At 45.3% G+C, this 13196-nt stretch overlaps 1 protein-coding gene across 2 annotated transcripts in view; it reads right to left on the bottom strand.

Annotated features, from left to right (window-relative positions):
- The window catches only part of SOBP (sine oculis binding protein homolog), a 112806-nt gene that overhangs the window by 1921 nt on the left and 97689 nt on the right, over nt 1-13196 (bottom strand). For both annotated transcript variants that reach the window (XM_008637755.2, XM_017739604.1), the window contains one exon: nt 10720-12674. In XM_008637755.2, coding sequence (XP_008635977.1) covers nt 10722-12674 — 1953 coding nt within the window. In that variant the 3' untranslated portion in view covers nt 10720-10721. The remainder of the gene's footprint in view (nt 1-10719; nt 12675-13196) is intronic.

Raw genomic sequence — 13196 nt, 5'->3', positions numbered from 1 at the left:
GGGGGGAAGGAGAATAACTCAATTGGATGATGACCCAGCTATAGCAGGTGCTTGGAGGTTCATCTGTGGGCTCAGATAGTGATGCAGTGATTCCATGCAGTAGGTGAGAGCTGCACTCTCTCCTGGTGCTGTGTGGCTGTTAGTCAAAACCTGAGCCATTGGCAGCTGTGACACAGGCTGCACTCACCCACACAGAGCTTCCTCTTTGGTTGATGCCTGACACGTGAGGATTTAAGTCCTTGCTCAGAGCAGCACAGAATTAGAGCACGGCAGGTCAATTTGGCAGCTAAGGCAAAGCCTCCCCACTCTCTGTTCCCTCTCTGCAGTTACCCAGCTCTTTCCAGGTGCTGTTGCAGAGCTACAGCCCTTTGTCCTGTGGTGGTAAGCTTGGCCCTGCTTGGCAGAGCCAAATGCTAGAAGCATCACCTCCCTGCCCCTCCATGCTGAGGAGCTGGCTGGCTCAGCTGTGGGGATATGTCCTTCTGCTCCCCCACCCCCAAGCACTGATCCCTGTGTGTCTGCTCCCAGCACTGCCCCAGGAGATAAGCATGGCAGCATGCTCCTGCTGGCAGTGATGGCCTCCCCAGTCATGTCCTGTCCCCTCAGAGGGGCCATGTCATTGACATGCCTTTGGACTCATGCACACATCCAGACACACACACAGTTTTTTCCATGGTTGCTTCCCTGTCATTCTATGCCCCATTGAACATTTCTGTCTCCAGATTCACATCTTATTGTTCAGGAAAAATTAGAGACTGGGTGGGGAAGGCTGAAAAAATCATTGATGTGGACTGGCATGGCAGAGTTCCCATAATATAGCACAGCACTTAATTCACCCAGACAATGAATGCTGATGTGCTAAAAGAGGCCTAGCTCATCTGGGACATGCATGGCTCTAGAGTAAAGGCACTGTAAGTATTTTCTCAGGGAAACTGCTCTGAAGATAAACCACAAGAGTGCAGCTAAAGTCAGCATGGGAGCAAGCTCAGCCCTGGAAACACTCGGGAATCATCTGTTACTTGTAATAGTTCTGTAATTTTCTCTTTTTCTTTTTCTTTTTTCACAATTCTTAAAGCAGTTCAAGCTTCTTCATTAAAACCTTCCCCTTTGAATACTCTGTGATTTGTCTTTCCATGAGCTAACTGAAGGGATGCCATATTGCAAAAGACAGGGAGGACCTTTAGCACAAATGGGAAAACAAGCAGCGTCCTTAAGCACCACCTCTGGATTTCAAAGATAGTGATTTCCTTCTGCTCTGACCTTGTAAGCCAAAGATCCTCCTCAGCTTTGGGTCACCTGTGGAACTCAGGCTCTCCCTTCTACTGAAACATGAGCTGCAGTCTGAGCAGACATTGTGACTTCAGGGAGTGCACTGGGGAAGAGCCCTGTGATTTGACTTTTATGCCTAGGCAGAAGAAGTGGTAAGGACACCCCCAACTTATTGCACCATTTTCTCCAGGCTATTACTGACAGTGGGTCTCTGGTTTATACTTTGGGGGACTCTGAGGTATGTACATGGATCATGCAAAGAGGAAAATGCCATCACAGTTCTGGACTTCTAACCTCTACATTGGAAATGTCCACAGAGCCTGCCAGGGCCAGTCCTGACTTACACTGGGGTAACTGGGTATATCTCCACAACAACAAGGCAGCCCAGTGTCCCCCAGCTAGTGCAGCACCAGTGTGTTTTCCAGCCTCGTAAATAGTGTGCTTTGCCCCACTGGTGTGCAGATGTGACAGAAGATACAATTTTCCTCTGAAAAAAACCAGCCAGATCTTCAACAAGTTCTCCCATTCTAAGCTGGGATAAAGTTGGACTTTTGCAAGGTATTTTTAAAAAAATAACAAACAAACAAAACACCCTCCCCCCCCCTCAAAAACCAACCACAACAACAACACCCCCCCCCAAAAAAAGCCAAAACAAAACAAAAAAACCCCACCAAAAAAACGAACCAAACAAAAAAAATATTCCAAAACTGAAAAAGAAGGTAAACCAAATCCAGACAGTTTCTACTCTCCTTTCCTGAAAACAGGCAACCACTGTGATGTGATTACCCTTCTTTAAACCTCCAATTTTGTCTGAATCAGAATAGGAACTTTAACTTGCATTTCAGCTGTCTCTTGTGGGCCTAAACCACTATGCTTTTGGCTATTCCAAGGTTCTTCTCAATTTTCTTATTCAACCTGATCTCTCCAGTAAAACCAGTTATATAGCCAGAGAAAGGCAGTTTAACTATTGGTAGTGGTATGCAGGATGGTGAGGATGGGTATCTTGCTGAGCCACAGCCTGTACCTCCCTCTGAGAGTTCTCCTCCTCACCCGGGCCACACCTGGGCCTGGCTTTTTAACCTGAAATGTTACTGTGGGCCACAAAATTATAACAATCATAACAAAACTTTCTGAAGCAGCAATGAACCTTTTTAGTGAAAAGTTTCAGCATCCAGTATCAGGAAGCAATCAACACTTTCCTATTTTCCCATGAACAACTCCACTGCCCATAACCGTCCAGGACTGCATGCCGGATACGGTCCCCACAGGGTTTCTCCCTGGTTTTCACAGCCCTCATTCTTTTCAAGTCTAAGCAAGAGCAGATGCTCATCCAAAAGCATGGGGGCATGCTCAGGTGGCAAAAATGTCACGTGGATTATACTGTGGGAGAATGAAGAGGAAAAACCCACTCAGAACACATAAGAAGCAAGTGGGTGAGACTGAGCATTGACCTCAGTGCAGTGCCAGGCCCCTTAGGGCATCTCCCTTATGCCCAGCACTGCTGGGCACTGAAAAACCTGCACTGGGCCCAAATAATGCTTTAGATTTTCTCTATTTCCCACCTCAAGAAGACAGGAACAATATTTTTACCACCAAGATAACAATTTCAGCAATATTTGGTAAACTGCTTCAAATGAAACTGAATTCGCATTTTAACTGAACTTTGAAATTTAGGGTCAGAATTCAAATTTTCAATGACTTCATCATGTATCTTTTCTAGTCATGTTCAAGATTCTCTCAGTTGGAGAATTCCTGTGGGAAAGAGCATTTTTTTCTCCTCTTTTTGGATAAGGAACTTAGAAGTGGCAGCACAAGTGGTTCAAGGAAGGCTTATAAATATTTGGAGCATAAGCAGGCAACACGAAGTTTTACATTTAACCACGTGGGCTCCAAATAAATGGCTGAAAATTGCTCTAACCATAGGTTTCAATATCAATCGCCTGATGATGGGATGCAGATCTTTCCAGAGAGGTCAGAACTCCATAGTTATTTCACTCAACACTACCCAATCCCTAAACCACGACTAAGTACATGCAGTACATGCAGAGCCCAAACCCCCTTTTTTTTTTTTTTTTTTTTTTAATATCTGCCTTCATAGAAGATGATTACATTACACAGCATGAAAGTCCAAAACTGGGACTGGAAGATGGAGCACAGCAGGGAGTATGGGTGTCCTCTCAGCAAACGCAGTTCAGCCTCTTTGCCTTTAGATAATTTGCTATTGAAGGTTGGCTCGAATTTGAGGCAGCAATGTTTCAGAAACTCTTGGAAAAGCAAGCCAGCTGCAGGGTGGATATCATTACAAATTGAGACACATGTTGTACAGGAATACCATTCTTTTCAAATACCAAAGCTGTGTCTGGGGAAGTAAAGCCATGCAAAGGAGTCAGAGGCAGGACCTCGATCTCTAACGTGCCGAAGGCCTTCAACTTGCATTAGAGGCACCGAACGCTGAGTGCACGCAGTACTGAGCAGGATCAAGCCCAGATATTTAATCAGCTGTAATTTTCATGGTAGAAGCAAACATTAAATAGTTGAGGGTTCTGCAGAATGTTAGAGGTTACTTCGATTCATGGCTCTCACGAGATGATCACACACGTTTCCAAACACAACTTTCAGTCCTGCGAGTGCAGTGCAGCTCGTTATCAAAATAATGTAAATAAGGTCATGATTAGTAGGTCTCAGCTGTGAGGCCTTGACTGGCAGAGGCACCCAGAAACATGCTTACCTTTATAGGACCTAAAAATACACAGGTAATCTGGAAACAAAAATTGCTTCAGAAAGTCTTGCTTGCCACTGTCTGATTTCCTCCTGACTTCTTGCTCAAAGAGCTTTGTTTCTACTTTGTTTCAATCTTCCACTGTGCTTTTTTAACAAGAATTTAATTTTATCTTAAAATCTATGGCTCGCTGCTTGAGTATGTCCAACTTTTTCACAACCACAGTCCTCAAATTGTTTTGCACCTTTCTCTCCCACTTTCAGGTATTGCTCGTAATATCGAAAGGTAGTTTATAAGCTCCTCACGGTTGTTCAGAGCTCACTGCTCTGCACTGAAGTTGGGCACAGTGTTTCAGGGTCAAGCTTCACAAAGGCTGTGAGGTGCTTAGCTCCTCATCAGGTTTCAGTGGCAATCAGACACATACCATCCAGCATCTTGGCCCCTGCATGTCAAGGCAGTCGTTGTCTAGATGATGTTTATACAAGTGTTTTTACAAGAGTCTGTTTTACTGTGGTCTTTGTTGTTAGGGACTCTGTATTTAATTATGAGTTGCGCTTTCCTCCCTGCCCCCATAAAATCTCCCTGCACCACTGACTTCGGTAGCTCGACAGCACAAGTACAGTCTGATGAAGAGCTCAAGTCTCCACATACGGCTGTTTCACACTTAACACTTTTGAGTGCAGCCAAACCTGCTTTGAACCAACTTAAATATGAGGAACATTAGACCTTGTATGTATGAAAGCACCTGATCAGTCTTTAAAGCCTGGCAAAGAATTATGAGTAACTCATTGTTTCAATATGAATGTGGGTTGTACCAACTTAGGGAACGGCATGGATTGGATGCGTATTTCCGTTCAAATAATTTTAATTTCATAAGACAATTGAAACTAATAATGGAAAATAAGCACCAAAACGATCTCTGAAATCAGTGGTCTGAGGTTCTGGGAGCTGTCAGGTAGACTACAGTATGTAGGTGTCACAGGTTCTGCATATTTCTGTGGGTCTGTCAGTTGAGCTATGCCTTTTTTTGCTGTCTGAAGTTCTGGCTGTGTGTTTTGTTTGCCAACAGCCCTAGATGCTTACTACCTTTACAAATCAGACGAGGTGTAGTTATTTTCTAAACTGAGTTCAAGAATCAGATTTCATATTTGAAACATATGCCCTAGAAGGTTTTATAGAAAAGCAGGAGGAGCCCATCAGAAATCAGCACTTGCTCCTTTGATTCAGAGTGTGCAGTGATCTATGACAGCGTACCACGAGCCTGCTATTTACTGCTACTGAGACGGAAGTTAGCACTCCCACACCCCAGCAGCAAGATGTGGGAGCTGAAAGCTACCCTGGAAGTATGTCATTTTATACTTCACTATTTTGAGAACCCTTTTTTTCTTTCCTTTTTTTTTTTTTTTCTCTGGGAAATCCTTTTTCTGATTTGATATACCTGAGAAGGTATACAGGCAATTTTGAAACATAAGATCACACTGCTAGAGTCAGACAGCTCTCAAGGGCAAAGCTTCAGTTCCAAGCAAATGTGTTTAAGGCTTTGTGGTGGTAAAAGTCTCTCCTCTCCCCCTTTGGATAAATGGAAAATTTCTGTAGGCTCATAAGAAGCCAGGTGAAGGAAAACTTCTGAAGCAGAAGAGTAGGTGTTAAGTGTATGAGTCCAATTACTCTGCAGATTTAAATTAGTTTGGCATCAGTGGAACTATATCCAGTTAAAATTAGCTAAGGCTCTGGCCCGTAATACCGTGTCAACAAAGATGACTAGCATAGAAATGTGTTCAAATATAGAAAATCTGTTTTCAAGTATATCTTTAAGGTCAAATTTTGTCCTGATCATAGCAAGCTGGGCAGAGGTAAGATGTTGATAGATAGACACCACAGAGACAGAGGAGAAATAAAATTTCTTAGGCAAGAAAAAGGAGGTTAATAGCTATGTCCCTTGCCTCAGGAATTCAGACAAGAGCAGGAAATCTTGTGCTGGACCATTATGGGCAGAGGAGCTCGAAGTGGGATATATATTACTTCTGCTCTGAACTGAGTGTTCTGCATGCTGTATATTTATACGAGTAGAATGCATGAACTAGACAGCTGAAGGTTTGGGCCTTTCACTCAGCAGATGCTGACCCCAGGACATACACGTTGGCTCTGTAGGTGGCCATACACCTACTATTTCCTTTACTTCTGGAAGAAATTCTGCTGACACAAGCAAAAAAACTCCTTCCTTTCCTTACCCCTCTGTCCCCAACACAGGATTACTCAACACACACACATACACACATACAGAAGCTAGTTGTGAGTTTAGCATGTGCCACTTCATCTTCTCATTCAGTTTAACATAACCATCATGTTAAATCCAAGCAGACCTCAGGGTTTTCATTTCTTTGCTTTAGGAAACCTTGACATCAAAGCCGGCGGGTTAAAACTGATCCCGCCAGGGCATAAAGCATGTAGGCAGGCAACACTAACACTGCTAATTTTAGAAAGGCACATTGCTCAAACTTGAAAATGTAACACTCAACAGAATATTCTTCCTAGCTTCATTCCTTTATCATAGCAGGACTTTGGCACCGAGACATCTTTTGATAGTTCTTCAAATTGCATCAAGCTAGAACAGCTTGACAGTCCATGTCCTGATGGAGAAACTAAACTTTAACATCAAGGATTATGTTGCTGATTAGCACTTTCAATAATCAAGTAATTGGTACATTAAATAATCCAGAGATTGGCAACTTGCCCAAAAAGGTCACGCTTGCATTGATTCCTTTTTAGAGAGTCCATGTTGCTATTACATGAATTCAATCTGTCTGTCCAGAACTCTAGTGTAAAAATATTTGGCTAATTTCCTTCTTGTCACACAATTTGATGGGAAATAAAATCCAGGAAAAGTTGCACATTAGGGCAATATGCTCAGATTTTCCAATTAGGGTAGATGAGAAGCAAGAGAGAAAAAGACAATTGGTTGGACTTTTTTTCTCCCAGGTTAGTGTGACCAGCACAATCAATACAAGCCTTCAAGGGCCCAAATCAACACATTTGTTAGTGAAGCTTCTACCCTCTTTGCACTTTATTAGAATTTCTATGAGGTTAGGAGTCTCTCTCAAGGGGTTCTCCCCACAACTGGATTGCCAAAGGAGTAGGGTTTTATCCCCCTGTTTCCCCAGGCCCAGGCAGGAGGAACTAACCCATGGGCACGGCAGAGGTCAGGGCTGCAGTGCAAGAGGCTGCACGGATGTTTCCTCCCCCTGTTGCCCTCTCTGCACAGACACAGACAGGCTCTGAGCCCTGCTCAGTCGTCACAGGCAGGGAGGGCAGAAATCTAAGGCAGAGCCCTTTTTCTCCCCCGGACTGGCTATGACCAGCAATAGCGAAATAGCAAAAGGGCTCTGCATGAAACCACAGAGTCCTCACCTCAAATCAGTCATCAGAGTTGTGCAAATCACTTGTGCGTGCCTTGAGACGCTCAAAACCCACCCGCATTTCACTGAGGTACCCACTGGAACGAGATGGTTACCACGCTGTTTATTTCTGCAGAGTATTCGCTCCCATCTCTTCTGCACAGAGGCTACTTCTTTTCTTTTTCTGGAGGAACGAGGGGATGAGCACAGACTAATAACCATCACCATGATGTGCTATGCTACTGCACAAGCCCCAGAGGTACGGCAGACACCTAGGCTGGGCTTCTTAACTTCCAGCATCTGTGTGGACATCTATGTCTGTGCTGGTCACCCTAGGTTTCCCTCATTGCAGGCAGAAATAGGCACTCCTAGGGCACAATTCATCTGAGCTGTCTTAGTTGTTGACTCTGGGATGAGCTCAGCTGTCTCTTTGAAGTGCCTGCTTCTCTAGGTTGATTTTAAAGAGAGTTTAGACAATTAGCTCAGCTGCATCTTTGTTCCAAATGTCTGTATTGGGTCAGATTAATCTTGCCTGGCAACCTGAAAACTTTCCTGTAAGAAAACCCTTACATTGAGGCAGAGAAATATGTAAAACTCAGGATGAAAGGGAAAGTGGTTATTCCTGAGGATAATCACAGTGGCAGTTATTGACATTTAGAGAATACAAAGGGCTGAGGACAGTAACCGAATGATAAAGAGTCCTTGTCTTTCCAATGCAGCTTGTTCAGTTTGCCCACTTTCTCTCTCAAATACTATGGGTGAAGTGATGTCATGAATAATCACGTCAACAGGCAAAAATACCCAACTTGGTGAAGCCAGAACTCCCTCAGGTTTAAGCTCTGGCTTTGAATGATACTAATCTCCTCTTGGGGTTGGGACCTTGAAGAGGCAGCATTGCTGCAGCCTGGATGGTCCAGGCAAGCAGAAGTAGATGCTAAGAACCAGCCTTTCTTTGACTACAGAGTAAGCACATAAATGTGCAAGTCTTCTAGCACTGTGTTGAAATAAGCAGCTACGAGGAGCTTCAGAGAGGTAGGAAATGAAGGGTTAACCACAGCTCTCCTAAAATTTAATAAAAAGGATACAGCCAAATAGTGCCCTTCTCACTAGATCAAATCACTACCCCTAGGTAGAAGCATGCATACATTTATTAAGGGAATCTTTCAAGCTCCAAAGGTAACACTGGGGTCTGCAATAAAGATATCGCTGCTGAGGGACATACATTCCATACCTCAGGGGTGGGTAGGGGGATCCCCACTAGGAGGACCTAGGAGCATGTAAAGATTTTAAATATTCATTTGACTTCTGAGTTATTGTATATGCTGGTTATTAGTCCATGAATGTGATAGTTGTCCTCTATTCTTATTAGTGTATCTTTTAAATGTGTCAGCACATGCTGAGAGCAAAGAATAATGGTTGTGTTCCACTGAAGAAAGTAAATAAATACTGCTGGTGATCAAGGGAAGTAACGTTTCCAACCCTGCAACCAGCACAGGGAATGTGGTGTTAACAAATGAGAAGGGAGTCCTGACTGTACTATATATCTTTGCTGGTGCAATTAGCCCTCACTGATGGAGCAGGGAGACACTGCAATGGCCCAGATTACACACCCTGCTGCTGCTCTCTGTGGCTGTAGGTGCCAAACACCACTGCAGTCACTATTTGTGCTACCAGGGACAGGGATTTACTGGAGGCTGCAGAATATTCCACGGATTGTAATGAAATCTGGCATGTCACCAAGCCACATCCGGCGAACCATCAGTATTTTACTGCTGAACAGATTTCTTGCAACACCCACCATTTCCCCTTTTCCTGAAAGAAGCTCTCCGTGCCTGTGAACCTAAATAAATTCCATTACGTTAGTTTTGTTAAGGAATACATTCAGTGCAGGTAGCTCAGTGTGCAGCTGCAGTGCCAGCTGCAGGTTGAGCTCTGCGGGGGCAGGCACCCAAGTCTGAGAACTAGGCAAGAGGACGGGAATGGGCGCTGATCCTTTCCATAACAAATGACACAGGGACCTGTGGCCCAGCCAGGTGACCAGACACTCACCACCAACAACCCCCAGAATTTCCTGTGCTTAGACTGTGAGGGTATAAATCGTATAAAAGCCCAGGGGTTCCCTTGTTCCGGATCTCTACTCAAAGGCATCAGCTCAAGCTGTTGTTCTGTTATTTAGTTATTGCATCATGATGAAATTATTTTAAGGATTGGGATATCTGAGAACTCTGTTATGGAAAACCTGGGGTTGAGCTGGTGAGAAAACCTGGTGTGACTGTCTGAGTGTGGGGTGTGTAGCTGTGGAGGGGCTTCTGTCCCAGCTCAGGTGGTACGAGAGTGACTGCCCGAGCAGCTCCTGGATGGTCAGACAGGGAAGATTCCTTAACAGTTTCTTGCTCACAGGTTTGAAGCATCAGACATACATTAAACTAAGAGTTTTACAAAGATGCTATATTATCAGAGGGATTCAGTAGGCTGGAAATTGGGAATGAAGGACAAGAATTTCTGCATCTGGAGTATTGTCCTTGGACAAGCCATGGGGGTTGGTGGAGTTACCCATACCTGTGCCTTGCTTTGCAGCCCTACCAGGAACCACAGACATACACCAAAGGCAGGGCTGGGGGAAATCTCAGCTGCTTTTCTAAGGTGGGAGACTTGCACCAAAGGCAGATACCTCAGGCAAGGCAGTAAAGCCCATGGCAGAGGTTTTGCTGCAATAAGCTATAGTGGGCCGGTCCCAAACAGCAGGCAGTCCCTAAGCACCAATACATGAGATGAGAAAGCTCATGGTGAGGGAGTTCAGCCTCTGGAGAACAGCTCAGTGGAAAGCCAGGGTGAAGTCTGGAGGCAGAGCAAAGTAAGATGGTTGGAGGTGACCATTTGCTACGTCCATTGGATTTGAGCTAGCAGGAAGCTGCTGGGTCATCTGGCTCTATGCTATGCTGCAGGGCAATTTCAGTCATTGTGAAGGCTTGAGTTGCTGTGTAACTCAGCTGGAATAAGTAAACAGATTAATGGCCCAGACCTAAACCATATTCTAGGCAGAAAATCACTGACTTTGACATACACAGCACAATAACTTCACAGCCAGAACCATCACGAAATGTTCTGTGAGCAAAAGTGTAATGAGGCTGCTGATGAATGGAGTACTGACAAGTACAGATGCAGTACAACACAAAAAACAATACTAAAACACAAATACCAATAGTTTCCTGAAAGTGCTCATAAATTGGAATTTGTATCTTTTTGTTTCATAAAGGCCACATCCACATGAGTTTGACCTCATACCTGGAAATACTCAATTCTACTCACACAGAAGGCAGTAGTGATTACACAAACCTTTACTTATTCTGATTTCGAATTCGGAGACACCTCCTTTTCAATGGTGGCTCCAGATCCTCTGGCCCTGTGCTGAGTATTGGCGTTGAGATAATGCACGGCGCAATAGCAGTCTTTTCTGCTGGTTTTGGCACAGGCTGGATCACGCAACCTGTCTTGGGCAGCATCCGCAAAGCATATGCATGGTCCTCGTCTGCTGGATTATTAAGGTTCGGGTCCTGTTTGTCTCCCCCGGCCAGGGGCTCTTCCCCAGTCTTCTTGCCAGCATCTCCCTCGAGGTGGCAGTTTGACGCACAGTTGTTCTCCTTAACGGACTCCAGCTCGCTCACCGCCAGCTCCTCCGGGGGCTGGGGCTTTTTCGGCTCCTGGGGCAGCTCCGGGTTCTTGGAACCCTCTGTGCTCTTTGTGCCATTCACAATGACGTTGCACACCGCTGCGCCAGCTTCCAGTCCTGGCGTGCCAGAGGGCAAGGAGACGGGACAGCAGTGAGCTCCGTCACTGCACGGTAGTGTTTTTGAGTCAACTGGGCTGCAGTTGTCCCTGCAGTCACTGCAGTTCCTTTTGTCTGAGCTACCAAAAGCCAAATTTACAACACTGTTAGGTTCACGTTCAACTTTCACTTGGGCGTGTAGAGCCCTGTGGATGACATTGTGCAGCCTAGACCGGTGGCCTACTGTTAGGTCTATCACACCATCCTGCGGACCCTGTAGCACACTGGGGAAACCAAATTTACTGTTCACTGGACTACTAGGTCTGACAGTCAAATCAACAACTTCATTTTTACTGTGCTCCTGAAGCACTTGAGCTTGATTAAGGGACTGGCCTGAGCAGCTCGGTGATGAGTCAGAGGATTTGGATGATCCTTGCTTTGACTCTCGAGGGGATGAAGAGCTATTGGTTGGCTTTGCCCCAGGCGTCTCGCTGGAGGTACTCGGAATGAAGCTTTCGCCATTGCTGGAGAAGCCATTGGGGGGTTTGGAGTCGTTGATGTGAGGGATGGGAATGGGGATGGGGATGGGAACAGGCAAAGGGACAATGACAGGATATGGCACTAGTAGAGTTGGGGGTGGCACCAGTGGGGCGAGGGATGGCAATCCAAAGTTCATCATCTGTGGCATAGGCATAGGACCATTTGGCATCATGCTGACAGGGGGGAAGGGAAGACTGGGCAAAGGAGCTCCGGGAGGGGGAGGCGGCAACAAGCCAGGAGGATTCCCAGGCATGGTAGGTGTTGTGGGGGGATGGATATGGGGGGAAAGCATTGGCCTGTGCATGGGGCTAGAAGTGGGACCCATATTTCTGGGACCACCTGGTGGGGGACCGATTCCAGGAATCATTGGATTTGACAGAGGGCTGTTAGGATTTGAGGCATGGTGAGGTGGCCCACGAATAAATGGTGGACGGATTTGCTGCATAATTTGCTGTTCCATGAATATGGGCAGAGGAACTGGCCCACGGTTTGTCATCACCATGGGAGGACTGCGAGGTGGGACACCAATTGGAGGCACAATGCTAGCAGGTGGCTGGACAGAAACTGGTGGAATATTTGGATTCTCACTGATGGGAATAGGTTTGGGAACTGGCGTGGGGATTTTACTGACAGAGCAGTTGGCAGTGTCAGACGGAGAGGCAGTGGTAGACGCTGATGGTCCAGGGCCTTGAATTTGGCCAGCTGCAGACGCTGGGGATGGGGCTTTTCTCCGAGCATCTGCTAGCGGTATATTCCAAGAATCTGGAGTCAGCAGCTGCACCCCAGTGCCTTCTGCTTTATTTTCGACTGGAGGATGTAATGTACTGCACAGTCCAGCTGGAAGATTGGCCTGTGTCTCTTTGTAGAAAATGTCCATTTTGTACTGATTGAGACATTTTGCACTGCAGAACTGAAGCCTTCTTTCCCCGTCCCCAAAATCCAGATACTCTTTTGTGTGTCTTATGTGCTTACACCAGTCACATACCTACAACACAGTAATAAAATCAAATCAGGTAAGAAAAGCAATCTTCTCTTCACAGCGTTATTTTAAAAGTATTTTTTCAGTTGCTAAATACATTATTTTTCTAACAGGAAAAAAAGAAGTTACATTTGTGAAAACTGCACCTTTTTTCTTCTCCAACATATTAATGAATTGAATGCCACTCCCTTTTCTGGCTCCCATGATCTCAGCTCTGCCTTATATAATGCATTATATATCTTGAACCCATAGCACAGAGAAGAATCCTCAGTCAGCATAAACTGCTACAACACGCATATGTAAGTGTGCAAAGTCCATATGAGTATGGCTGTGATGACTCCTCGGCGGTAATCTAAGCACGCCTGTGCCATCTGAGATGCCATGCTACACAAGGAGTGTGAGAACTGGAAAAGGACTCAGAAACTTGCTGGAAATGAATGCAAACCATTTCTGCTACACTGCAGCGCACAGTAACATTTAGTATTCTACTAAGGGTATCAAATAATAAGTTGGAAAGAGAGTGGTATT

Source organism: Corvus brachyrhynchos, unplaced genomic scaffold (assembly GCF_000691975.1).
Source record: "Corvus brachyrhynchos isolate BGI_N302 unplaced genomic scaffold, ASM69197v1 scaffold14, whole genome shotgun sequence".
NCBI classification, from domain to species: domain Eukaryota; kingdom Metazoa; phylum Chordata; class Aves; order Passeriformes; family Corvidae; genus Corvus; species Corvus brachyrhynchos.
The sequence above is the reverse complement of the archived record's forward strand: the minus strand, read 5'-3'. Positions and strand labels throughout refer to the sequence as shown.